General features: G+C 42.8%; 1 protein-coding gene across 1 annotated transcript in view; it reads right to left on the bottom strand.

The window, feature by feature from the left end:
- Positions 1-1,143: 1,143 nt before the first annotated feature.
- ABCB9 (ATP binding cassette subfamily B member 9) overlaps positions 1,144-27,637 on the bottom strand; it is a 55,702-nt gene continuing 29,208 nt past the window's right edge. The window contains exons 5-11 of the mRNA XM_044282012.1: positions 18,227-18,424; positions 17,930-18,058; positions 15,255-15,443; positions 10,965-11,138; positions 5,783-5,942; positions 4,396-4,532; positions 1,144-1,588 (exon numbers count right to left, since the gene is read on the bottom strand). Of these exons, the coding sequence (XP_044137947.1) occupies positions 1,307-1,588; positions 4,396-4,532; positions 5,783-5,942; positions 10,965-11,138; positions 15,255-15,443; positions 17,930-18,058; positions 18,227-18,424 (1,269 nt within the window). The 3' untranslated portion in view covers positions 1,144-1,306. The remainder of the gene's footprint in view (positions 1,589-4,395; positions 4,533-5,782; positions 5,943-10,964; positions 11,139-15,254; positions 15,444-17,929; positions 18,059-18,226; positions 18,425-27,637) is intronic.

The following is a 27,637-nucleotide window of genomic DNA, read 5'->3' as shown; positions in this document are numbered from 1 at the left end:
GAGACAGAAGTGAGAGGGCACCAGCCAGAGATATGCTGAGGGCCTCCTCCTGACATGCAGCTAGACAGTCCAGGGTTCTAGTTGCTACCAGGAGGCTAGTGGAAGGATCCTAGCCTGCCTGGGGATAAAGAGCCAGAGTTAGCTCAGAAGATTCACCCCATGAGAAGAGTTTGCCTCCTGGGAGAAACCTGCAGTTCCCACAAGCCAAGCAGAGCCAGTGTTTCCAGCTAAAACAAGTAAGCTGAAGGGCAGAAGTATTATTAGTGTAAAGCAAGGATAAATACAGGAGGAAGATTTCTACCAAGGATAAAGCCAGTATTAGGGCATCCGGGCCTTGGGATAAAATCAGACAGGAGTTCTAAGGAACAGTGTACACTATTTCTGAGGAGAAGGTACAACCTGATCTGAGTGTGTTGTTGTTTACCCTCTGAGTATCTTGCAAGGAACAGTATACCTGCCATTATTGTGAAAGCATGCTTGTGAAGGGAACCTGCTATATGGAACTGTATTGACAACTAACTGTACAAAGTTGTACTGTTGCTAGTAAAGAACAGTTTGGTTTACCATACCATCGTGTTCCTCATTTACTACAACTAGAAATCGGTGTGCCACCGTTACAGGCACTGGCGTCACGAACCTTAAAGGGACCTTGCCCTAGGCACATTAAACACCTGTAACATCCAGGGCACCTCATCCACCATCAGGCCTGGTCCCGAAATACAGAGTGTGCCCCAGAGGACCCCTGTGCCAGCCTCTCCTTCACTGCTGTACGCCTGCCCAGGGTTTTCCTACGGAACTGTGAGTAACCCTCGCTTGCCCATAAACCGTGACCTCACAATCGCAATATCCTGCAGGTCTGGCGTGCTGCATAGTTATGACATGCTATAGACCTACCATAACCTATAAACAGCTCTATAGGCATAATCTGCGGCAGCATGGCAAACATGCCGAGAGGCGGCCGGAATAAAACTACGACGTGTTTGTCTTGCTGCCGCCGGAACTCCGGCCCCCCTCCATTATAGTCAATGGGGCCAGGGGTGGACCTCCGGCAGGCACCCGCGCACTAGCGGCAGCATGGATCCAGCAGGCTGTTCACCTGCCGGAGAAGGCTGCCGCTAGTTTGAAAGTAGCCTTAGTCTTGCCCGCAAAACGGACAGGAATATAGGAATATAATTTGCAGCATGGCCACACGGATGCAGACAGCACACGGATGACGTGTGTGCCGTCTGCATTTTTCGCAGCTTCATAGTAATGAATGCCGCTAAAAATGCAGATTGAATACGGTCCAAAAATACAGTCTGTTTCCCTATGCCAGTACACTGGCTGGTTCAGATATTTCTGACTCTTTTGGGGGAACATGCAGTGAACTGGTATGATCTTTCTCTTCTGCTCCAAAACCAGAAACTTGACGCTGGACAAGCTGGGAATACAGTCCGCCTTCTTCCATCAGCTCTTTGTGAGTCCCTTGCTGCACCACTCTGCCTCCGTCTAAAACAATGATGTTGTGTGCTTTCTCCACAGTGCTCAGCCTGTGTGCTATTATTAACACTGTGCGCTCCTGGAGATGGCTGTTCATCGCTTGCTGGATCTGTGAAGAGTGAATCATCAACAGTTCCTTATGTGTTGCAAATATGTGTTAAACCTCCTAAACACCAGTGCCTCATGTTTATTCAAGACTATCAGTAGCATAAAAGTAACACAGAAAGGCACATGGAAAATAAAGCATACTAAGGCCTTAGTTACTCAGTACGCAGACTTCTGTGCCAATACCATGCGGTGTCTGTGTGGATGCCTCCCATTGTTTTTAGTATAAGCCTGCACTACCGTTCATAAGGCCACAGCTGTTCGGTTTTCCAGACCACATAAAGAAAGGACGCGGCATTCCTTGGTGCGGTTTCCATACAGACACTGCCGGAAATTGCAGAGGGGGTCTGCTTGCAGATTAGCTGCATTGAAGGAGCTAATTCAAACTGCAAAGCCGCACCAGAAACCATAGATCTGTGTCAAAATCCACGCACAAAAACACATGTGCACTCACACTAAGACAATTTACAATACTCACAAAAAGTAAGGGATATTTGGCTTCCTGGTGAAATTTATGGAAAACTTAAAAAGTTCACGCTACAGTCATATTCTATCATGAAAGTAGATTTCCTCATCTCAAACATTTTATTGAAACAAAAGCCAACACCAGTGGTGGGTATGTCACCACAAAAATTTATCCGTAACTTGTTATGTGGCCTTGAGCATCAATTACAGCTTGACAATGATGTCTCATGCTATTCACAAGTCGACTTATTGTCTTCTGAGGCATGGCATCCCACTCTTCTTGAAGGGCAGCCCTCAGGTCATTGAGGTTCTGGGGTACAGAGTTACGAGCCTCTACATGGTAACGCAGCTGATCCCATAGGTTTTCAAAGGGATTCAGGTCTGGAGAAAGTGCAGGCCACTCCATCTGAGGTACCCCAGTTTCCAGTATCCATTCCCTAATGATGCGACCTCGATGAGCTGGCGCATTGTCGTCTATGAAGATGAAATTAGGCCTGTGTTGTTCATGCAGAGGCACAATGACTTGATTAATAATGTTATTAAAGTAGTATAGGCTTGCTATTGTACCATTCACAAAGTGTAGGGCAGTTCTGTATCGACTAGACACACCTGCCCACACTGTAACACCACCACCAAAGGCAAACAATGGTTAATGCATAGTGCTCTCCTTGACGTCTCTAACATAGTTGGCGGACATCATTTCTGTTCAACGTGAATCGAATTTCATCAGTGAACAGCACTGAGGCCCACTGGTCCCTTGTCCAGTGTAGATGCTCCCTGGCCCATGCAAGACGATGGCGCCGGTGGTCAGGTACCCTTGCAGGTCGTCTAGCACACAGACCACACTGATGTAAACGGTTTTCAATGGTCTGACATGACACTTGGGTGCCTCTCACCTCCCTTAAATGTGCCTGGAGTTGTTTGGCATTCATTATCCGGTTCCGCAGGGCATTGTTCATAATGAAGCGGTCATCAGTGTGTGATGCGGCCAAAGGACATCCACTTCTATGCCTTTCTGTGACTCTTCCAGTCTCTCTGTTGCAACCAGCTGATGACACTCTAAGCTCAATGGCCCCTTCCATCTGAGAACATCCTGCTTGAAGCCTCGCAATGTCGAGGTACTGTTCATCAATTGTTAGGTGTCGTCTTGGTCTCATGATGTCAAAATGTGAACAGCATGATTAGTAGGACCGTTTACATACCAATTCTAATTGAACCAGGAAATTGGGCCATTCATGGATCAAACACATGTTGTGAATTTTGCCATTAAGCTCCTTGTTAGAGAACAGCAAGCTGTGCAAAAAGTACTGAAACATTGAACAGTTGATCAAAAGTTTAGAGAAGGTCACATTAAGTTCGCCTGTAAAGGTTAGAGTGCATTTTAGGTTCATCCTGAAATTTCACCCACAAGCCAAATATCCCTAACTTAGTAGTGTATATTACTGTTGGAACAATCTTAGGGTACTTTCACACTTGCGGCAGAGTGATCCGGCAAGCAGTTCCGTCGCCGGAACTGCCTGCTGGATCCGTCAATCTGCATGCAAATGAACAGCATTTGTAGACGGATGATGCATTGCAAGAACAGATCAGTCTGTCCTTTTGTCATACGGACAAACGGATCCGTTAAAAAAATTAAAAAAATAAAAAAATAAAAAATTTTTTGCTCTATTTTGAATGCCGGATCCGACACTAATACATTCCTACGGCATTCAGGCAAGTGTTCCGGATTTCTGGCCGGAGATAAAAGCATGCTGCAGTATTATCTCCGTCCTGAACAGTCAAAAAGACTGAACTGAAGACGTCCTGATGCATCCTAAACGGATTACTCTCTATTCAGAATGCATGGGGATAAAACTGATCAGTTCTTTTCCGGTATTGAGCCCCTAGGACGGAACTCTATGCCAGAAAATAAAAACGCTAGTGTGAAAGTACCCTTAAAAAACATATCCAGATATAAAGCAGAGATATATTTTTCTGCCTAATCTAGTTAAAATACAAACTACTGGGAAACACATTAAGTAAATGAAAAATGTAGCACATAAAAAGGTGAAGTGAATGAAAGGAAGAGAAACCTTCTTGCATTAAACCAGAAACATTCAACAATGTGACAAAACTAGAAACTGCAGTGAAACCCATGACAAACACACACCCCAGGGTATTGTACTTTTTATTTGCATTCTTAGCGAGAAAGATTTTGCATACTCACCTAACAGAAACTAAAAGGGGTTTTACATTATTGAGATTTGTATCTACCACTACTGCAGCAATACTGTATATTGAGAATAAAAAAATGAATAGTAGCTGAGAAGTGCTATAGAAAGCAGCTTAAAAATGCATTGGACTTACCGCATGCTCACTCTCTGAATCTAGTGCACTGGTAGCTTCATCCAAAATAAGCACCCTAGGGTTCCGGATTAAAGACCTAGCAATAGCAACTCTCTGCTTCTGACCCCCTGAGAGCTGTGCTCCCTTCTCTCCAGTTTCTGAAGCACAGAAAAGCAAGAACGGTATGGTATATATTAATAGTAAGGTTTACTGTAAGTACTCATTATACTTGTTATTCTGCAGCAAGCTGTATTACAATTATGGGGCTTCTGGTGATCCTGAAAACATTGGGACTTTATGCCCCGTTGGCTTGTTCTCTGCAATGCTGCTCCATTTACTTTCTCCCAGAAGCAGTAGTGATTACCATCTTCACATGCCCTGACTTGGAAGATGAAGTCACTGCTTTTCACTTCTCTCCTCAGCTTTTCTAGACACTTACACTCTTAATCCCATTCCCTCACATCTAGCGTCTCTAAAATTCCTTCCTTTCCACATAATCATTAATTTCCTCTTCTGTCTTGAATTCTCTACTTTAAACATCAATCCCATCAGTCATACTTCTGATCATTCATATGAACAATCCCCCACAAGGCACATAGCATTGTCATCCATGAGACGCAAAGTAGAGAATGACTCTGGGATCGGGCAGTTATCTCATATACATCATTTCTGTTCTCATGCTTTCTTATAGTCTTACTTCCAACATCTTCAGTTTGATCTAAAACCTTAATAGAGGATCTAATAAACCCTGTCTTAATAACCCCTATATCTGGCGGTGGATCCGGTGAAGTTATGAAGAGGCGCCAGCCTCTACATAACTTCGGAGCATCCACCGCTGGTCTAAATATAAGCCATCTTCCTTGCTGGCTTACATTTAGACCATTTTCTACGCCTAAGACTTCCCACACCCACTGTTTTAGACCTGGCATGAGAGGGGCAATCTGCGTCTGGAATAAACCTAATATAGGCGTATTTCAGGATAGTAAATGACCCCCTCAGTGTCTATGTGATGTCTCTCCAGTGGTTATACTGATGTCTCCACTCATTCATTATGCCTGTTTCCTCAACCATCATTGAAAAGAGTCCCCACAGTGCCACATCTTCTCATATCCATTCTCTCATTTCAATCAACCTAACCAATTTCTGATTGCCCACTGACCGACTATCATTGGTACTCATGACAATCTCCCATTTTCATCACCAAGAATACTTCCAGACAACACATTTACTGTGTAATGCTTTGCTTCTCGCCATCCACATGCAGTTGTTCTATACCGAAATTTAACAAATAATGCTTCTTGCTACTGGAGATGCCACACAGCATATATCCTTGGGGCTCCCATTCACTATCCACTTGATAAATTCAATCATGTATCACATTTGTATGAGAAATACAAATCTACAATACCTGTGTCATACCCATCCTGAAGCTCCATGATAAAATTATGGGCATTGGCTCTCTTGGCAGCACTTGTAATTACTTCCAGAGGGACAGAACTTAGACCATAAGAAATATTATGGTGAATGGAACGGGCAAATAGCACAGGTTCCTGGCTAACCATTGAAACCTATTATAAAGTGAGAAAAAAATAAAGGAGAAATCCCAAGTGTTAGCAAAGCAACATTGAAACATAAGCATCAATAATACTAAGACCGAACAGTAACAAGAAGTAGCCACTGCGCTAATCACATAACGTGCCCAGCTCAGCCGTTTCCTTTAGAAGAACAAGATGGCGTGGCTGCAACGACGGAGAGGATCAGAATGGTGGAAGTGGATCAGAGGAGGTTTGAATGGGTGATTTTAAGATCTTCCCTGCGCTTTAACATTTTTATTTGCTCTAAAAAAAACAGACTCTGAAAAATATGTTAAAACTGAGTAGCTGGAAGAAGCTCTGCAGGAGTATGGTGAGGGCAGACTCCAAGAAAGTATCAATGCTTGTCACTTCACCGACCTCTCCTTCCTTAAAGGAAATGTGTCACCAAAAATGTTATCTGCCAGTTAAAACCTGATAGTGACACATATCCTTTTATTCTAATCTCTTTTTATTTTCTGATTGCAGATGTATTTATTCTATTTCTGAACATGATTATGGGGGCGACCATCTTGCCTGAGCTGTTCTTAATGGCATTTACACAGCATTAGGAAAATTGCTTTACAGCAGCTCCATGGGCCATAGACACAATGGACAGGAGGGGACCTCATTGACTTCTATGGGAGAGTTTTCTAGGCATGATCTGTGACCTGTGCAGAGGTCATTGTACAAGGAAAGAATAGATAAGCTTTGGCAATCATCTATTGTAAATGGTGGATCCTGTCTTATCTATATACAGAGGTGATACCATTAGAGGCAGGATTAGAATGACAGGTAAGTAAAGATAACTGCAGTAAAGTGATCTGTACAGCCCAAGAAGTGGCACCTATTATCAGACATAGTGGCCAGTGCAAAAACTGCAGGATTTTATGTTTTTTATATACAGTGGGATGCGGAAGTTTGGGCAACCTTGTTAATCGTCATGATTTTCCTGTATAAATCGTTCGTTGTTACGATAAAAAATGTCAGTTAAATATATCATATAGGAGACACACACAGTGATATTTGAGAAGTGAAATGAAGTTTATTGGATTTACAGAAAGTGTGCTATAAATGTTTAAACAAAATTAGGCAGGTGCATAAATTTGGGCACCACAAAAAAGAAATGAAATCAATATTTAGTAGATCCTCCTTTTGTAGAAATTACAGCCTCTAAACGCTTCCTGTAGGTTCCAATGAGAGTCTGGATTCTGGTTGAAGGTATTTTGGACCGTTCCTCTTTGCAAAACATCTTTAGTTCCTTCAGGTTTGATGGCTTCCGAGCATGGACAGCTCTCTTTAAGTCACACCACAGATTTTCAATTATATTCAGGTCTGGGGACTGAGATGGCCAGTCCAGAACGTTGCACTTGTTCCTCTGCATAAATGCCTTAGTGCATTTTGAGCAGGTTTAGGGTCGTTGTCTTGTTGAAAAATCCAGCCCCGGCGCAGCTTCAGCTTTGTCACTTATTCCTAGACATTGGTCTTCAGAATCTGCTGATACTGAGTGGAATCCATGCGTCCCTCAACTTTGAGAAGATTCCCAGTCCCTGCACTGGCCACACAGCCCCACAGCATGATGGAACCACCACCATATTTTACTGTAGGTAGCAGGTGTTTTTCTTGGAATGCTGTGTTCTTTCTCCTCCATGCATAACGCCCCTTGTTATGGCCAAATAACTACATTTTAGTTTCATCAGTCCACAGCACCTTATTCCAAAATGAAGCTGGCTTGTCCAAATGTGCTTTAGCCCACCTCAAGAGGCACTTTTTGTGCTGTGGGCTTCCTCCACATTACTCTCGCATACAGCATCTCCTTGTGTAAAGTGCGCCGAATGGTTGAACGATGCACAGTGACTCCATCTGCAGCAAGATGATGTTGTAGGTCTTTGGTGCTGGTCTGTGGGTTGACTCTGACTGTTCTCACCATTCGTCGCTTCTGTCTATCCGAGATTTTTCTTGGTCTGCCACTTCGAGCCTTAACTGAGCCTGTGGTCTTCCATTTCCTCAATATGTTCCTAACTGTGGAAACAGACAGCTGAAATCTCTGAGACAGCTTTCTGTATCCTTCCCCTAAACCATGATGGTGAACAATCTTTGTCTTCAGGTCATTTGAGAGTTGTTTTCAGACCCCCATGTTGCTACTCTTCAGAGAAAAGAGGAGGGAAACTTACAATTGACTCCCTTAAATACTCTCTCATAATTGGATTCACCTGTGTATGCAGGTCAGGGGTCACTGAGCTTACCAAGCCAATTTGAGTTCCAATAATTAGTTCTAAAGGTTTGGAATCAATAAAATGACAACAGTGCCCAAATTTATGCACCTGCCTAATGTTGTTTAAACAATTATAGCACACTTTCTGTAAATCCAATAAACTTCATTTCACTTCTCAAATATCACAGTATGTGTCTCCTATATGATATATTTAACTGACATTTTTTATCGTAACAACCAACGATTTATACAGGAAAATCATGACGATTAACAAGGTTGCCCAAACTTTTGCATCCCACTGTATATATAAAAATAACATTGAAATTTCTCTGTCACTAGGATTTACCCTATAGAGATATTTATATGTGCCCATCAGTCTCCTTGTTTTGTATTAAATGATCCCACTCTTACTGCTCTGTGTGTCTTTTATTTTTCCAAAAAGCGATTTTATAGATATGTAAACTACCTTGCTAAGGAGCCCAAGGGGTTGTCCCATGATCCGTTGGAGCCCAGCCGCTCCCATCGTTCCGGAGCCCAGCACCGCCTACCAGTTAATTTATTTACTGCACTTGCCCTGACGTCATTCCTTCCAAGCGCCGTAATCTCGCGTACGCAAGGAGCCGATGCATGCACAGTTGGCTCGACGAAGCCTGTACCAGTAGTCCACACGGGCGCAGACTACTGTCTACACTGCGCCTGCGTGAGATTACGGCACTTGGAAGGAATGATGTCAGGGCAAGTGCAGTGAATAAATTAACTGGTAGGCGGTGCTGGGCTCCGGAACAATGGGCATGGCTGGGCTCCAACGGATCGTGGGACAACCCCTTGGGCTCCTTAGCAAGGTAATTTACATATCTATAAAATTGCTTTTTGGAAGAATAAAAGATACACAGAGCAGTAAGATTGGGATCATTTAATACAAAACAAGGAGACTGATGGGCACATATAAATATCTCTATAGGGTAAATCCTGCTGACAGAATCCCTTTAAAACATAAAATGTGATTTAAACAAAAGGTCATTTTCTGATGACACATTCCATTTAAGGTCCATTTACACTGCTCAATTGAGCAGACGATTGTTGGAAAGGAAGCGTCACTGACAATCGCCTGCTCGTCAGTGAAGGAGACGGCTGCTATTAAATGTAGTATGGGGAGGAACAATCGCTAATGCCATCGCTCGTCCCTATAGCGAACCATTGTTTGCTAGCAGCAGAGGCTGTTTAGACGGCACGAACTGCTGCCAGCAAGCGATGATTTAGGTGACTGCATGAAAGATCCTATTACCAGATGAACAAGCAGAACAGTAATCGGTGGCACATTTACAGTGGCAGATTATCACTAACAAGCGTTCCTATGATTTGCCTGATGCTTAGGCAGTGTGAACACCTCCTACAGCTGTATTTTAACAGGATATTAGATATTGTGTATGCTACAGGAGATCGATCTCACTGTTGGTAGGACAAAGATAAATTAGACACCATAATGTGTACAATAATAGGGCTATCAGTGTATTAATGGCAATTTTGTGGTGTGAATATCTCTTAAAATGTGATGTTACAAACACCATATTAGAAAGGGCCCAGAGCCACATTTTCAGATACACACAAATGTATTGGAAAGTGGTCAGGGATTTATAATTGCTTTCTAATTGTACCGAAGTTATATTGGGAACCTGCCAGCTGCATTTTGTACTAAAAATCTACTTATAAAAAAGGATATGTCACTAGTCAAAACAGACAGGACTTTGTTTCCGTCCTGCATAACGGAAACCAGATGAATCCGTTATGCTTGCCCATAGACTTATTTTATGATGGATCAAAACGGAATGCGTCCTTAAGGCTTCCGTTTTGCATTCCGTCCAGGAATTCCGTAATAAACTGAACCTATAATGAAATGCCATAATGCCCACCCTTAGCAAAATGCTGGACACTGTTCAACTGACCCAGCATCTTGTCCTGAACAGTTCCAGCCCTAGAGCTGTGCACAATGCAGCATGAGCCAAAGAGTCCTGAGATTCCCGAGGACCCGCGTCCTTCTCCCACACAAACTGATTGCTATAGGGAAAATACGAAAATCAGCTGCAGATGGGGAGAGCCAGGTTCTCATGAATACTAGGACTTGGCATGGGCTTGAAGTGTTCAGTACAAGATTTTAGCAAAATTGCTGGATTAATTAAAGAATGTGAACCAGTGGTTTGCTAGGGAGGTATGTAACTAATTTATGCTGCCATTAGTTAAGATAGCTAAAAGCTGGTGGCAGATTCTCTTTAACAGCTCTACAAGCATGCCTGTGCCTATTCTGGCTGATACAGAATAATGCAGAAAATGATCATTCATGTGCTGTATTATAAGTCACTGACAATAGTCATCTGGGAGGAGCCACTGGCCCCTGTTGTCATGCAGTCCCAGCTGTAGCCACACCCACTAAGGCACGCTTTACATTCCAGAGAGGGTCCGACGCCAGCAAAATCACTACTGAAATCTCGTGCATGCACTGTGTCCCCAAGTTCTCAAGTGATTCTACTGATATTGGACCTTCTCTGGAAAGTCAATGCCTCAACTAGCTCACTAAACAGGGGAGTGCATGACTATTGCAGCCAAAGCCTCCATCCAGATGACTAGTGGCATCACATGAACCATTTCTGTTATTCAGAAATAGCTACAGGCATGCTTGTAGAACTATTAAAAGCTGGTGGTTTAAAGTGCAAAATCGGGTGACAGGTTCCCTACTTTTGTTGTCTATATGAACATATTTAGATATGGATATGAAGAAGGGACTAATAGACCTGTAGCTAATCACATACCCTTGCATGCAGGTATTTGTGGTCATACATTTTAATTTCCTTATCATCAAGAACGACTTCTCCTTCCTGCGCAGGGTAAAAGTTTTCCAGGAGGTTCACACAAGAGCTTTTCCCGCTACCAGATGGACCCACCAATGCAGTCACTTTACCAGGATGCAGTGTGAAGGACAGATTCTATAGAAAGTCAAAATGAACATACACATTATACATACAGTAAACTGTCAAATGTACACACTGGTGTCATGGCATTTTTACAGATTCAATGACAGATATGGTGATCAGTCATTATTTTTTTCTTACTTCCGGTGACCTATAATGAGTCCATTGGGTTTCAATTTTTTCCCCTCTATTGAATGTTGCTGCACACTATGCTAATCTGACCATTATAAAGTAACAAAAAAATAACACAGATGTGAACAGAGCCTAACATTCATTTCATACATTCCGTTTTGGAAAAAAGTTTCAAATCTAGTATGAACCAAAGTCAGGTGTAGATAAAAGGGCAAGATATAAAATACAATCCTCCTGAATACAGCAGTATTCGATGCCCTGCGAAAAGACAGGTTTCTTTTATCATCTGTCTCCAGAACTGAAACACAAGTGCTGTGTGCTGCGGCAATGTGCTCTTCAGGAGACTGAACCTCAGCTTTGTGCTCTGTCACAGAAAGATATTTTGATGGTTCTTGCAATGAAAGAAATGCCTGTCTTGCTGCAGATCTAAGCCATCTTCATACTACTGGAAATTAACTGGATGAGGGCAGTTAGGTTTCCCAAGGGAAAATCTGCCAGAAACAATGAGCAGAGAGATTCAGCAGCACATAATCATGAGTGGGGGGGGGGGGGGGGGGATCTGTTCAGGAATATCATCTTTCCAAGTGTAAAACTGGATTTACAGGTCAACTGAGTGGCCGATTGTTGAGAAGGAAGCGTTCCTTCCCGATAGTCGGCTGCTCATTCAGTGAAAGAGACCGCTTCAGTTACATGCAGCGATCTCCTTCACAGTATGAGGATGAGGGATGACTATTGTGATCCCTCGTCCTCATACAGATTCATGGTTTCTGGGCAGCAGATCGCTGTTTAGACCACAAGATCTGCTGCCCAGAAACTATGATTGGTGGTGCCTGCATGAACAACAGGATCACCCGATGAATGAGCTATTCTCTCATTCATCAGGTGATCAGCGGCACATTCACATGGCCGGATTGTCGGGAATGATCGTTTCTCAACCCGATTCTCGGGCAGTGTAGCTGCACCTTAACTTGTTTTATTTGGAGCAGCTAAGGCAAGGTTCAGATCCTCACCGTTTAGGCTGGGCTCACATCTGTAATGAACTCCAGAAGTCTGTTCTGGTGGAGGAACAGACTGCCGGAGTTCACCATGTCCGGCATCGCCAAATAACACCGTGCACCGCCGGTAGTCCATTCACTGTAACAGGATCTGGCGATAATCCGGAAGCTTTCTGACATATATGCAGACTTTTGGCCAGACAAAAAATTTTGCATGTAGCAATTTTTGTCCGGCTGAAAGGCAGCATGTACGCGGGATACAGTGACTGGATTACAGAGCCGGAGTTCACAACAGAGATGCGTCAGAAGAACAGAAAAAAAAAAAGCGGTTATTTTGAGTATCAGTTATGCATAACATCAGTTTGTGTCACTTCTGTCAGAGATCAGTTATTTTTGATGGGACAAAAAGTACTGCATATCAAGAATAACTGATCTCTGACGGACGTGACACAAACTGATCATAACTGAGGCTAAAAATAATGGATCAATTTTTAGCTTATTTTTCATTAAAGATCAGAAGAAAGGAAGGCTAACCTATAATGTGAACTCGGTCAAATACAACATTTTAGCCATAGAAGTATGTGTCCTTAGTAGGAAGAGGGGTGGATGTTGCTGCCAAACTGCCCTGGCAGTGGCTTATCTCCCAAAGAACAAATGTATTGGGCAGTTGAAATCCAACATGACCAATCCTCATCTTCCCGAACATCTGCCATCTGGGGAGTACACATTAGACGGTCATCCAGTCCGGCCAAAATCAGCAGGTTCCGCTGACATGCATATAAGGTCTTGCTAAGAAGACTCTTTACACCCTGTTTTCTAGCACAAAGAAACATCTTTCCCTAATGAAGTATATCACAAAAATGTTTACCATCCCTGCCCCTACACTATATTAAAAATAAACCGACACATCAGGTTGGCTGCAATAAACCACATTTAGGGTGGTTGCACATTTCTTGTGTGAAAAACGTGGCAAGTAAGAAATATAATTTACATTGCATTACATTACATCTTTATCTTGTGTTTTAAGGCAGTTTCCTGGTGTTTTTTCCTCCCTTGGCATTTTTTCCTCCCTCTGGGTATGGCATGTTTCATGTGTTTACCCCAAAACTTCTCTATAGGTAAAAAAATGTGACTAAGAAATGCAACCCTAAAAAATGCTTATCTGCAAAATGTGGACTGTGGACCTTTTTCAGTAAATGGGTCTGCAAAAAAAATAAGTTTGGATGGCACACAGACTACTTTCGCATTTTGTTTACGGTCGTGTGCATGAGGCCTGAATAAAGTGTGTTACTACAGAAATCTGACAATCTGAATTCTAATGACAGAATACCTAAGATATCTTTATTGCATTGCTAAACGACATATGGTATACAGTGGAGGAAATAATTATTTGACCCCTCACTGATTTTGTAAGTTTGTCCAATGACAAAGAAATGAAAAGTCTCAGAACAGTATCATTTCAATGGTAGGTTTATTGTAACAGTGGCAGATAGCACATCAAAAGGAAAATCGAAAAAATAACTTTAAATAAAAGATAGCAACTGATTTGCATTTCATTGAGTGAAATAAGTATTTGAACCCCTACCAACCATTAAGAGTTCTGGCTCCCACAGAGTGGTTAGACACTTCTACTCAATTAGTCACCCTCATTAAGGACACCTGTCTTAACTAGTCACCTGTTTAAAAGACACCTGTCCACAGAATCAATCAATCAAGCAGACTCCAAACTCTCCAACATGGGAAAGACCAAAGAGCTGTCCAAGGATGTCAGAGACAAAATTGTAGACCTGCACAAGGCTGGAATGGGCTACAAAACCATTAGCAAGAAGCTGGGAGAGAAGGTGACAACTGTTGGTGCGATTGTTCGAAAATGGAAGGAGCACAAAATGACCATCAATCGACCTCGCCCTGGTGCTCCACGCAAGATCTCACCTCGTGGGGTGTCAATGGTTCTGAGAAAGGTGAAAAAGCATCCTAGAACTACACGGGAGGAGTTAGTTAATGACCTCAAATTAGCAGGGACCACAGTCACCAAGAAAACCATTGGAAACACATTACACCGCAATGGATTAAAATCCTGCAGGGCTCGCAAGGTCCCCCTGCTCAGGAAGGCACATGTGCAGGCCCGTCTGAAGTTTGCCAATGAACACCTGAATGATTCAGAGAGTGACTGGGAGAAGGTGCTGTGGTCTGATGAGACCAAAATAGAGCTCTTTGGCATTAACTCAACTCGCTGTGTTTGGAGGAAGAAAAATGCTGCCTATGACCCCCAAAACACCGTCCCCACCGTCAAGCATGGGGGTGGAAACATTTTGCTTTGGGGGTGTTTTTCTGCTAAGGGCACAGGACAACTTATTCGCATAAACGGGAAAATGGACGGAGCCATGTATCGTGAAATCCTGAGCGACAACCTCCTTCCCTCTGCCAGGAAACTGAAAATGGGTCGTGGATGGGTGTTCCAGCACGACAATGACCCAAAACATACAGCAAAGGCAACAAAGGAGTGGCTCAAGAAGAAGCACATTAAGGTCATGGAGTGGCCTAGTCAGTCTCCGGACCTTAATCCAATCGAAAACCTATGGAGGGAGCTCAAGCTCAGAGTTGCACAGAGACAGCCTCGAAACCTTAGGGATTTAGAGATGATCTGCAAAGAGGAGTGGACCAACATTCCTCCTAAAATGTGCGCAAACTTGGTCATCAATTACAAGAAACGTTTGACCTCTGTGCTTGCAAACAAGGGTTTTTCCACCAAGTATTAAGTCTTTTTTTAGAGGGTTCAAATACTTATTTCACTCAATGAAATGCAAATCAGTTGCTATCTTTTATTTAAAGTTATTTTTTCGATTTTCCTTTTGATGTGCTATCTGCCACTGTTACAATAAACCTACCATTGAAATGATACTGTTCTGAGACTTTTCATTTCTTTGTCATTGGACAAACTTACAAAATCAGTGAGGGGTCAAATAATTATTTCCTCCACTGTATATAGCACCATATGACATACCTTTAGTACTTGTGCTGCTGGACGGGTAGGATATGAGAAAGTAACATTTCGGAATTCTACCTTCTCTTCCATATGTTCGGGAGCATAGGTTCCATGGTTAACCATTGTTGGTTTGCGATCTATGAACTCAAATACTTTTTCTGCAGCACCAGCACCTTGCATTAGCCCTCCATATACTGATCCAATAGACTGCAACACATAAATCACAAATAAAACAATTAGACATGAATAATAAAATACTATCAGAATCATACTCCGAAAAGTGAGCAGTGTTGGTGAAGGAGGAGAAATCTGTCACTCTTTATTATACAAAAGAAATAAACAATAATACATGTTTAAAAAGATCCAAGAGAGGGGAAATAGATATACACATAGCTGCAACAGGAAATGGTAATTAAAATGAGAAAACATAAAAATGCCTTTGAAAACGTTAATATAGTTTCAGCAAATGAAGGTAAATCTTTGTATATTGAAAAGTTAAACAATTTTTCCAATACAGTCTCTGGTAGGGATGAGCGAATTTCAAGTTTTGAAGTTCGGGTTCAGGTATATGCTGAATTGCGTTATGGATTCCGTTACAACGGACCATAACGCAATTCCATGTCAGAAGGCATTCCGTTATGTATTCCGTCATAATAGAAGTCTATAGCCAGCATAACAGATCTGTCCAGTTTCCGTTATGCAGGAGAGGACTCTGGCTGATCTCCTGGCGTTTTTCAGAATTTCTGCTTGCTGTCCTTCAGTGGCAACCTTAATTGTTTACTTTGGGTAGATTAACTCTTAATGACCAGGCAATTTTCAATTTTTTCATTTTCGTTTCTTACTCCCAGCCTTCCCAAAGTGAACTCTTTATTTCTCCATTCACATAGCTGCATGACGGCTTGTTTTTTTGCAGGACAAGTTGCACTTTCTAATGGCAGCATTTACAGTTGCATGCAATTCGAAAAGGAATGTAATTATGAAAAAATATATACAATATTCCACTAGTTTTATAGGTTTTGTTTTTACAGCATTTGCTGACCTGTTAATTTCATTCTCCGAGTCAGTACGATTACAGTGATCACACATATGTGTCGTTTTTTTTTTTTTTTTTTTTCGTTTGAATACTGAAAAAAATAATAATAATTGGACTTTTTTTTTTCTCTTTGCATCGCCATATTCTGACCTCCATAAATTTTTTACTTTTATCTGTGTGAGGGTTCATTTTTTGCAGGCCGATCTGTACTTTTAATTAATACTATTTTGGAGTGTGTATGGCTTTTTGATCACTTTTTATAAATAATTTTTTTGTGGGAGGTAAAGCGACCATAAAACGGTGAATTGGCCATTTTGCCTTTTTTTCAGTTTGCCATATGGAATAAATATTTCAGATTTTAATAGTATGTGCGGCTTTGCATTGCGACCATGGCCATGATTTTTTTTTAATTGTTTATGTATTTTTATTTTCATTTTGGGGAAAGGGAGGTGATTTGAATTTTTTAATTAAAATTTTTATTTTTTTTTAAAAACCCTTTTCTTTCTCTTTTTTTTTTTTATTTCCTTACACCTTAATAGTTCCCCTAGGGAACTATAACAAGCAATCATTATATTGAGGGGTTAAATGTATGCGATAAATGTTATGATTGATCACATACTTTAGTCACAGCTGCCTGCTATGGCGCCTGCTTAACTCGCAAGCAAGTGCCATATTGAAAGTCCCAACCGCTGACGTATATAGTCGTAAGGTTGTTGGGAACAGGTTAAAATCTGTCTTGGTCAAAAGATGGAAGATGGACAATGGGCACACAGGTGCAATGCTTGCATAACTCCTAATTTTAAAAATAGTAACCTTTAGGGTGCAGAGGCGTAGCTAAAGGCTCATGGGCCCTGGTGCAAGAGTTCAGCTTGGCCCCCTTAACTCAGTGCTTTGTGGCCAGGGGCAGGGAAGCACATAGCCTTCATGCTGCCCAAGTAAAAAAATGACCCCTTCCCTCCAGCCAGAGGTGTAATTTGACCAGCATGCACTTTCTATAATACTTCTTATGTGGCAAAAGGGTCTTTGGGCCCCCTCAGGCTCCTGGGCCCGTTAGCTACTGCTACCTCTGCACCCCCTATAGCTACGCCCCTGTTAGGGTGTCTTCAGAAAATATGCAGGTGCAGATTTTTACAAAGTTGTGGATTTTGTGGTGTGAATTATCGTGTAGATTTTCTATATGAGAATCTCTCTATTCAAGTCAATGGCAAATGGATTCTGCAGCATTTTCCACTGCAGAATCAGTTTCCCATTGAATTGGATGGAGAGATTCTCATACAGAAAATCCACATTATTTACACTGGAGAATGTAAATTTTTGCCACGGACACAATGCAGGGATAACCGGTTTTAAGCCCCATAGGAAGTCTTAATTTTGTGAATTTTCTGGCAGAAAATTCCACCACATGTGAAGGCACGTCCTGCCCTTTGTTAGAACTGCCTATTGGACAAGAATAGAACATATTCTATCTTTTTTGCAGGCACATGTCATGGACATACACACACGTTGTGCTGTTCCGCATTTTTGCGGCTCCGATGAAATGAATGGGTCCCTATCCAATCCACAAAAAATGCAGATCGGATGCAAACCAACAATTATGGTCGTGTGAATGGGACTTTCTCTGATAAAATGTCATGAAATGTGCCGTCACTTCTGTTCTTACCTCCATACAGTCACCCAGTAGAAATTCATAAATTACAAAGGATATCAGATTACCGCTTGTCGTCTGTCCGGATATCACAAGGTGTCCACCATAGTACAGAATACTAATCTGTAAAACTAACTGGGTAAACTGGGGAAAAAAATAAAAAAATAAAATAAAAAAAGAATAAAGTATAAATACAAGTGGAGGAAATGATGCCTTTATTTTGCATTGTACATTGTCATAGTTATGACCACTTAATGTAACAAGTCCAGTGATGACAATGCAGAGGTATAGCATACAGGACAACATACTCACCCCAGTAGACCACACATAGTAAGTATGAGCGACAGCTTCCTTTTTGTACAGAGCGTAAACTTGCTGCAGTTTTTCACTATACACATTAGCCTCTGTCTCTTCATTGGCAAAACTGCGGACAGTTTTGATGGCAGAAATGGTCTCTTCTGCAGTGCTGTTGGCCTTTGCTAAAGCGGTCTGAACTTCTTTGGAAAGTTTCTTTAAAGGAAAAAGAAGAGAGAAAGAAAGAAATGTTTTGGATACATCTATGAAGTTTCTCAGTCTAAAACAGAATCAATTCCAAAAACAGATTTCCATTATTATCGGCCAAACGTTGCCACGCGTCTGCCGTTTAGGAGGTACGTATGTATACCACAGGGCTTGTCACCGAAAATGGCACACTACACACATTTCAGGGAATATAATAGAAAAGCCAATAGGATGTTGTCAATCTATGGTCTGCAGAATGTGCAGACCTCCATGGAAACACATACAAAGGACTATAAGCATCTGTACACTTGTCCTTCCTCGCCTATACTAAATTCAGTCCCTGGTTTGACCTGAAATTGGTAGAGATTACAACAATGGATAAAAGAGCCTATGCCTAGGTAGAAACATTTGTATTTTTTCATGGGCTGTGTCAGGGGATAGCTCTCTCTCAGGGGGTCGTCGCAATCACAGAATTCTCCTCTGATGACGGGGTTAAAGTCCAAAAGGTGCTTTATTTTGGCACTTTAGCACCAGCACAAACATAAGTCCAAACCAAACTAAACACCTGCCCGTCTGGGCCCTAGCTAATACAGAGGTCTTCTCCCTGACTAACCTCTAAAGCACAGTTTACCCACAGGATCTCAGGTTTTTATACTATGCCAGTCAGCTCACCAAACACAAGTCCAGGGTAGAGATCCAGCTTCACTTAGCCGCACGGTCTAGCAGCCCTCCAGGCTGTGACCACACAAGCCTCTCTGGCTTCCCTCTCTGTGGGGCCCTTCCTCTTTCCCCAGACTCCTACACTGAGGGTTGATTTATCCCTTCTTGATTAACCCAGCTGGCCTCACCTGGGACCAGGGAAACTGTAATGGATTAGGGGAGTGGACTGAGAGACTCCCACTACCAACCTGTCTCCCAGTCCAAAGAAATCCAGCCCATACAATTTTAAATAAAAAACATCTTCAGCAACTATGCCTTACTGAAGCCATACCATTTCTGGATTTCAGTTCTTACCTAAACTGAAAAACCGGACGAGATACACACCCCCACCATACCTCTACCGCGCACTTTACCATACACATTACCACAGCTGCCAAAAGAAAATGCAGAAAAAAGTGCAAACTAATACAAAATAACTAATAAAAAGATATAATAACATTTACCAGAACTGCATAAAACTGTAGCAAGTAGTCCTGATCCAAGTGAGATCTAATTTTCATGCTGACTGGGTACAATTCACCATGTTTAGATACAGAGGAACAGTTGGGTACCCCTATACAATTTACATCAATAGTAAATCCTCTAAAAGTTGGTGAAATCCAATCCATTAACTTGAATGAGTCTACAATCCTGAACATACGACGAGGTACAGAGTGGAGACACGGATTGGAAGCCCACATAAATGATTCCGTGGGCTTTTTAGTCCTTGCCTCCACACCACAAAAGATAGGACATGTCCTATCTTTTGCCATATATTGAGGATGGCGGAGCCATTCAAGTAAATGGGTCTGTGCAGCAATATGAGATTCACGCGGCCAGTGCTTATGCATTGCAGACTGCAAATTGTGATCCAAAGCACGGGCAAGGATTTTGACGAAACCAACCTCACCACTGGGTGGTGGAGAGGCCTGGCTACCAGCTTCTTGCCCCAGTATTATGGGCCCTCTCATCAGCCAGGCTTCCTTTGTTCACAAAAGAACTTTTACTAACGTTTGAACCCCTGGTCTAATTCGTGCCATTTTGGGATATGTGAAATGTCTATGTGTACTGTAAAGGGTGGGACATTTTATATTTGAGTAGCGATGTCTGTCCTATTGTCCCCACGTGTGTATTGGCGATTTCCCTTTGTCCTGAGAGATAATTGACTTACTCCTCTGTTGTCTCCAGGACAGAAGACACTGTGTATTCTCTTGCCTGTGATAAAATTGCATCAACCCATTGTGTGGGGTAATTGTATCACAGGCAGAGGGGAGGATTTTGTGTGGGAGTGTCTGAGTGTATTGTACATGGTTATTGGTTGTTTTTACAAAACTCTGTGGGTGGTAACCGTGTTGGAAAATGGGTATGTGTAAAGTCAATGCTTGTGTGTTCAATAAGGAGTTCCTGTTTTACCCTTAATCATGTTGACGCTGGTGTTTGGGTAACTGATCGACACTGGGGATTGCTATACGCTGAAGATTTGTTATACTCCCCTGGCTATACTATTAGCTCTTGTAAGAGCTGTTCCTGCTCTCTGGATTTAGGAGAGGTTCACCCACTGGAGCCTGGAGCCTTGTTGTAGGTCCAGGTTGGGTAGGAGACGGTGAAACCTCAACAAAGCTTCGGCGGTTCGTGGGGTCTGCAGTGCTTATGGTGTCAAGTGGAGTGCTTGGAGTCCTCGGGAAGCGCTAGTTGCATCTATTGACGGAGGTACCCGGTCGGGGTGCCAGGAGATCCGTTACAAGGATGGCTTACGTTTGTGTGAATGTACCCTTACACGGTTTGACATTGAAAGGTTACTCCTAGTGACATGGTAACACATGGTTTTCTCGTAAGAATGGAGGTCTGAATCAAAAAGGAGATTAATTGGCTCATGCATGTGGCGGTAGCCATTTTTGCAGTTCACAAATTGTAGATCTGCAAAACATGCATAGTGGGTGTATGCGTTACGAATTTTGCAGAACAGAACGTCCTGCCATATTTAAACCAGTCCTATCCTGGTGTGGTATACGGTGTGCTGCCAGCATCTTTTGCAGCCCCATTGAATTGAATGGGTCCTCATCCAAGCCGCAAAACATGCAGATCGGATGCAGATAAAAAACATGGTTGTGTGCATGAGCACTAATGCAAATAGAATGCTTGCAAAGAACCAAAAATCACAGTTAAAGGAGCTGTGCAAGAATAGTGGGTTGGCTCTCTTGCTGAAATCATACAGTTTGACATCACCGCAGCCAATCACTGGACGCAGAGGAGACTGGATCCTCTTACATCATGTGACCATTTGTCATGACATAAGGGGAGCCAGTCACCACCGTGTCCAGTGATTGGCTGTGGTGATGTTAAACTGGATGTTTATATCAAGGAGCAGAGCATCGCAGACCAGGAAGAGGAGTGGGGAGCCTGCGCCGGGAAGCAGGTAAGATATCTTCCTTTTACAAGTCTGGCCAAGTGGGGGAACAGGGGGTTGCCCCCCCCCCCCCCATACCTGCACAATCCATTTAACCCTTTCTACCCCAGTTTTCACCTTCCTGCCCAGGCCATTTTTTGCAAATCCGACATGGGTCACTTTATGTGGTAATAACTTTGGAACACTTTTACTTATCCAAACCATTCTGAGACTGTTTTCTCGTGACACATTGTACTTCATGACAATCCTAAATTTGAGTCAATATATTTCACCTTTATTTAAGAAAAAATACCAGATGTACCCAAAATCTTCATTTCTCTGCTTTTAAAACAGAAGGCTTAGAAGTTAGAAGGCTTAGAATTTACGACATTTTTCAAAGCCCACTTTTGAAGTCACCTTTGTGGGGCTTACATGGTAGAAACCACCTATAAATGATCCCATTTTCGAAACTACACCCCTCAAGTTACTCAAATTGATTTTTACAAACTTTGTTAACTGTTTAGGTATGCCACAAAAATGTAAGGAAAATGGAGATGAATATATTTATTACACTGATTCAGCAATTTATAGAAACACATGTAGTGGTAAACTGCTGTAAGTAGTTGGAAACTATGGGATAAGGTGACAGTTTTATTGGTACTATTTTGGGGTACATATGATTTTTTATTGCTCTATATTACGTTTAGGCAAGGTAACGTTTAGGCAAGGTAACAAAAAATGGCTGTGTTGGCACCATTTTTATTTTTTGTTTTTTACAACGTTCATCTGACAGGTTAGATCATGTACTATTTTTATAGAGCAGGTTGTTACAGACGTGATATCAAATATGTCTACTTTGTTTGTTTTAGTTTTTGTGTCTCGATTTTCTGAACGCCATATTTTTTTCTGCCGATCGTCTTGTGCAGGGGCTCGTTTTTTTTCAGGAAGAGTTGACGTTTTTATTGGTACCATTTTTGGGGTACATATGATTTTTTAATCATTCATTATCACACTTTATGGGGCAAGGTGACCAAAAAAATGTGCTGTTTTGGCACAGTTCTTTTTATTTATTTTTACAGAATTCACCTGAGGGGTTAGATCATGTGATATTTTTATAGAGCAGGTTGTTACGGACATGGCAATACCTAATATGTATACTTTTTCTTACTTATTTAAGTTTTACACAATAAAAGCATTTTTTAAACAAAAAAAATTGTTTTAGTGTCTCCATAGTCTGAGAGCCATACCTTTTTTATTTTTTGGGCGATTGTCTTAGGTAGGGTCTCTTTTTTTGCGGGATGAGGCGACAGTTTGATTGGTACTATTTTGGTCGGCATACATCTTTTTGATCACTTTTTGTGATGTAAGGTGAAAAAAAATGGTGCTTTTTGGCACTATTTTTATTTTTTACGGTGTTCACCTGAAGGGTTAGGTGATGTCATATTTTTAAATTGCTGGTTGTTACGGATGCGGCAATACCAATATATCTACTTTTTTTTTTTATTTCACTTTAACACAATAATAGTATTGTTGCAACAACAAAAATTATGTTTTAGTGTCTCCATATTCTGAGAGCTATAGTTTTTTATATTTTGGGCGATTGTATTATGTAGGGGCTTATTTTTTGTGGGATAAGGTGACTGTTTTATTGGTACCATTTTGGGGGAATACACCTTTTTGATCGTATGGTGTTGCACTTTTTGTGCTGTAAGGTGACAAAAATTGTTTTTTTTTTTATACATAGATTTTTTTTTTTTACGGTATTTATCATCAGTGGCGTCGCCAGGGGGGGGGGCAGAGGGGGCCACGGCCCCCCCTACATCAAACTGTGCCCCCCCATGTGCCCCCCCAACTAAAATGTCCCCCATTCATTTTGGTAATACTTGGTCTATGCTGCGCTGCTGTGCACTGTGTCGGCACTAGGCAGCCCTACCAGACATCTTCTTCACATCTGATATTCTGACCGAGTCTCGGACTCGGTGCAGTTGCGGTCTCACTCTCTAGTCTCCACCCACCGCCACCGCGTCCCCGCCCCAGCTCCGCCCCTGGCCCTGCCCCCAACTCCAGGACCTGACCAGTTGAGTCAGACTCAGTCAGACTCGGTGGCAGTGAGACGAGCTGATTCTGATTCATTCATCTACTGGCAGCAGCTGCTTAAAGTCATTTTTTTTTTGGCAACTTAAATTCCTTATAATGCGATATATTAATATATAATGCTCTTACTCATTTTAGTTGGGTAGTTTCTTCAAAAAACTGACTTTTATAATATGTAAATGAGCAGCGAGCTCTCTACCAGCAAGTAGGGCGGCTACTTGCTGGTAGCAGCCGCATCCTCCTTTCATAAAGATGCCCCTCCTCATGTTGATTGACAGGGCCAGCGAACGCGCTCGTCCTCTGACTGGCCCTATCTGCGTTAAAAATCTGGTGCCTGCGCTGTACCGGTCTTCAGTCGGCGCAGGCGCATTGAGAAGAGGACGCTCGCTCGGCCGCTACATCCTCAATGCGCCTGCGCCGATGACGTTACATCTACACCCGGCGCAGGCGCACTGAGGATGGAGCGGCCGAGCGAGCGTCCTCCTCTCAGTGCGCCTGCGCCGACTGAAGACTGGTACAGCGCAGGCTCCAGATTTTGAACGCAGACAGGGCCAGCCAGAGGATGAGCGCGTTCGCTGGCCCTGTCAATCAACATGAGGAGGGGGCGTCTTTATGAAAGGAGGATGCGGCTGCTACCAGCAAGTAGCCGCCGTACTTGCTGGTAGAGAGCTCATTTACATATGATAAAAGTCCGTTTTTTTTAAGAAACTACCCAACCAAAATGAGTAAGAGCATTATATATTAATATATCGCATTATAAGGAATTTAAGTTGGCAAAAAAAAATATGACTTTAGTGGGGTGACAGAAGCCCTTTATGCCAGCCAGGCCCAGACTAGAGAACAGACAGTGTGTGGTGTGGCGTGACCCTACCCTACCCTAACCTACCGATACCGAACAGACTGGACTGAGCCTGACCTAGTGGTGACGGTGTGTAGCAGGTTAACTTAATAATAATAAGGTACAACTTACAAGTAGTGACTGAGTGGACTCACTAAGTCTCTTTCTATTCTAACTAGAGAGATTAGATCTGACTCTGACTGAGTCTGAGAGGAGAGCTGGCTGGCGGCTGCCCCAGAATCTTCCTGATTTAAAAGTTAAAGGGGTTCTGCACTTTAATTTAACTGATTATCTATACTCTGGATAGATCATCAGCTTCTGATCGGCAGGGGTCAGACACCCGGGACCCCCGCCGATCAGCTGCTTGAGAAGGCACCGGCGCTCCAGTAGCGCCGCGGCCTTCTCACTGTTTACCGCCGGCCCAGTGATGTCATGAGTTACGACTAGTATCAACTAGCGTGGACGCGGCTAAGCTCCATTCAAGTGACAGAGCTTAGCCGCGCTCAGGCTAGTTGATACTAGTCGTGATGTCAGTCAGTGGGCCGGCGGTAAATAGTGAGAAGGCCGCGGCGTTGCTCGAGCGCCTTCTCAAACAGCTAATCGGCGGGGGTACCAGGTGTCTGACCCTTGCCGATCAGAAGCTGAAAATCTATCCAGAGTATAGATCAGTGATGGCGAACCTTTTAGAGACAGAGTGCCCAAACTACAACCCAAAACCCACTTATTTATGGCAAAGTGCCAAGATGGGAATTTAACCTGAATACTACAGTCCAATATAGTATATCTTCCATGTACTTTATCATTTAGCTATAATAGCCTGCCTACATTCAATGCACTGCCTGCGCCGTGCATAGTGTGCCCTGAGCTGATGAATGACAGGAAAAGTCTAAGGCATATTGGTACACCATAGACTTCTTCCCGGGCGCGGGTGCCGACAGAGAGGGCTCTGAGTGCCGCCTCTGGCACCTGTGCCATAGGTTCGCCACCGCTGGTATAGATCATCTCAGTAAAATGAAAGTGCAGAACCCCTTTAAAGTTACTGTCAGTGCAGCCTGGATGATTACAGTGTTTACTTTACCTTTTAGAGAAATCATGTTCAAATGTGAGCGCTGGGAGGGTGATCTGTGGGTCTGTGGATGTCATGAGTCATTACACTGTTATAGGGGGGGAGGGATCTGTGGATGATACTCTTATAGTGTTATAGGGAGGGGGATCGGGGGTCTTTGGATGTCTCATGACACTGTTACGGGGGGGGGGGGGGAATCTGTAGATGACATTGTTATAGGGAGGTGGATCTGTAAATGACACAGTTATGGGGGGGGGGGGGGGATCTGTGCCACTCTGTGGATGACACTGTTAGGCTCCCTTCAGACGTCCGTAACAGCGGCAATGTGTGGGTCCGCATTTTTTTTCGGGAACAGAATTGCGGACCCGGAAGTGCGGGACCGCCTTTCTGTATCCGGCAGCACATCGTGCTGCCCTATAGAAATGAATGGGTCCGCAATTCCGTTACGCAAATTTCGGATGTGTGAATGGGGCCTTATAGGGAGAGGGATTCTGATATGACACTGATATGGGGTGGATCTGTGGATGACACATAGCATGAGATGCTATAAACGGTATGTGTCATCCACAGATCCCCCTCCATAAGTGTCATCCACAGATCCCCAGGCAGCTAGGACATGTTGAAATCTGAGTGATTGGGGTTTTTCTTCCCTATTGCGGTTTTAGGTATTGGGTAAAGTATCGCAGCATTTCTAAGCATACTTGTGTAAATGTATCGTTATAGCTGCCCCCCTACTTTTGTCCTGGCCCCCAGTGTGCCCCCCCAAAATTTGAAAGCTAGAGACGCCACTGTTTATCAGACAGGGTGGATCATGTAATATATTTATAGAGCCAGTCGTTACGGACGCGGTGATGCCTAATATGTGTTTTTTTAAGTTTTTATTATAAAATCAGGGAAAAGGGGCTTTTTTTTTTACTTGAAACTTTATTTTTATCATTAAAAACACTTTTTTTAACTTTTTTTTTTATTTCTGTCCCACACTGGGAATTTAACCTTTAGGGGCCTGATCCCCTCTGCAATGCATTTCAATATATCTGTATTGTAATGCATTGCCTGTTAGTGTATTACACTGAGTAATACACTAACAGGTTCCCTAGGAGAATGAGCCTAGGGATGGATCTCCTAGGCCTTTTGTAGAAGGCAGGTCCCAAAGCCTTGCAAGGCTACATCTGCGCAGGGACCCGATGGGCTCCTTCACTGACCGCAAACCCCTTTTATGCCGCGATCATGGGGGTATAACCGCTGGGATGCCAGTATTCATAAGAACAGAGGGCTGCAAATCATGCTGAGTGCCCCCTCTATTCACTTCTATGGGACTGCCGAGGACAGAGCTTGCGGTTGTGGTCACACGTGCACCTCTGTGACATTCCCATGGGACACGGGACACCGTTCTCATGATCCCCAAGTATCCCAGCATTCAGATACCCTTTAGGCTGTTATTTTCCTGGTGATGTACAGTAGATCTATACATCCTTTAATGCTTACAGTACACAAAGGAGCTTTGTGTGTCACTGAAAATGAACCATATAATGATACATAACAATACCTTTGTCCCCACCCTGAAAAGCAATCACAGCGCTGACGTCCTATGTGTGCTAGCACAACAGATTAATCTGAACCTGAACTTTTATTCCTATAGGTCACTGTGCTTGAGGGGCAATTGTTAGAACAAAATATAATAACAGTGCATATGGTTTCCATAGCCATGGAGATCAGCAGGTAATACCATGAGGACTTATATGTAACACCGCCAACCTCTAATTCTATCCATGCCTTAGACCACTCCTTTAAACTACCATCACACCGGCCTAAACAGACTGAAAGTTTGCATGGGAAGATGTGCTGCATTTTTGTGTTCATATAAACAATACGATCAGCGAACAAATGAACGTTTGCTCATCTGAAGGACAACTTCTGTCCTAGTCACACTAGGCAGTGATCAGGAATGAGCATTCTTATGACTGCCTGATCATTGGCTGATGTAAAAGGGCCCTTACACTTTATTCTCATCGGCATTGGAGGCTCAGTTAAATTCTGGGCTCCATGGGGGTTCATTGGGTGCTGTTAATTTCCATCATTAAAGGTATCAGGTGCTGGGGTTATATAAAAAAAATTAAGTAGATCTGAACAAAGACTAAT

The sequence above is a fragment of the Bufo gargarizans genome, chromosome 1, assembly GCF_014858855.1.
Source record: "Bufo gargarizans isolate SCDJY-AF-19 chromosome 1, ASM1485885v1, whole genome shotgun sequence".
In the NCBI taxonomy this organism is placed as follows: domain Eukaryota; kingdom Metazoa; phylum Chordata; class Amphibia; order Anura; family Bufonidae; genus Bufo; species Bufo gargarizans.
This window is presented reverse-complemented; position numbering and strand designations above follow the sequence as displayed.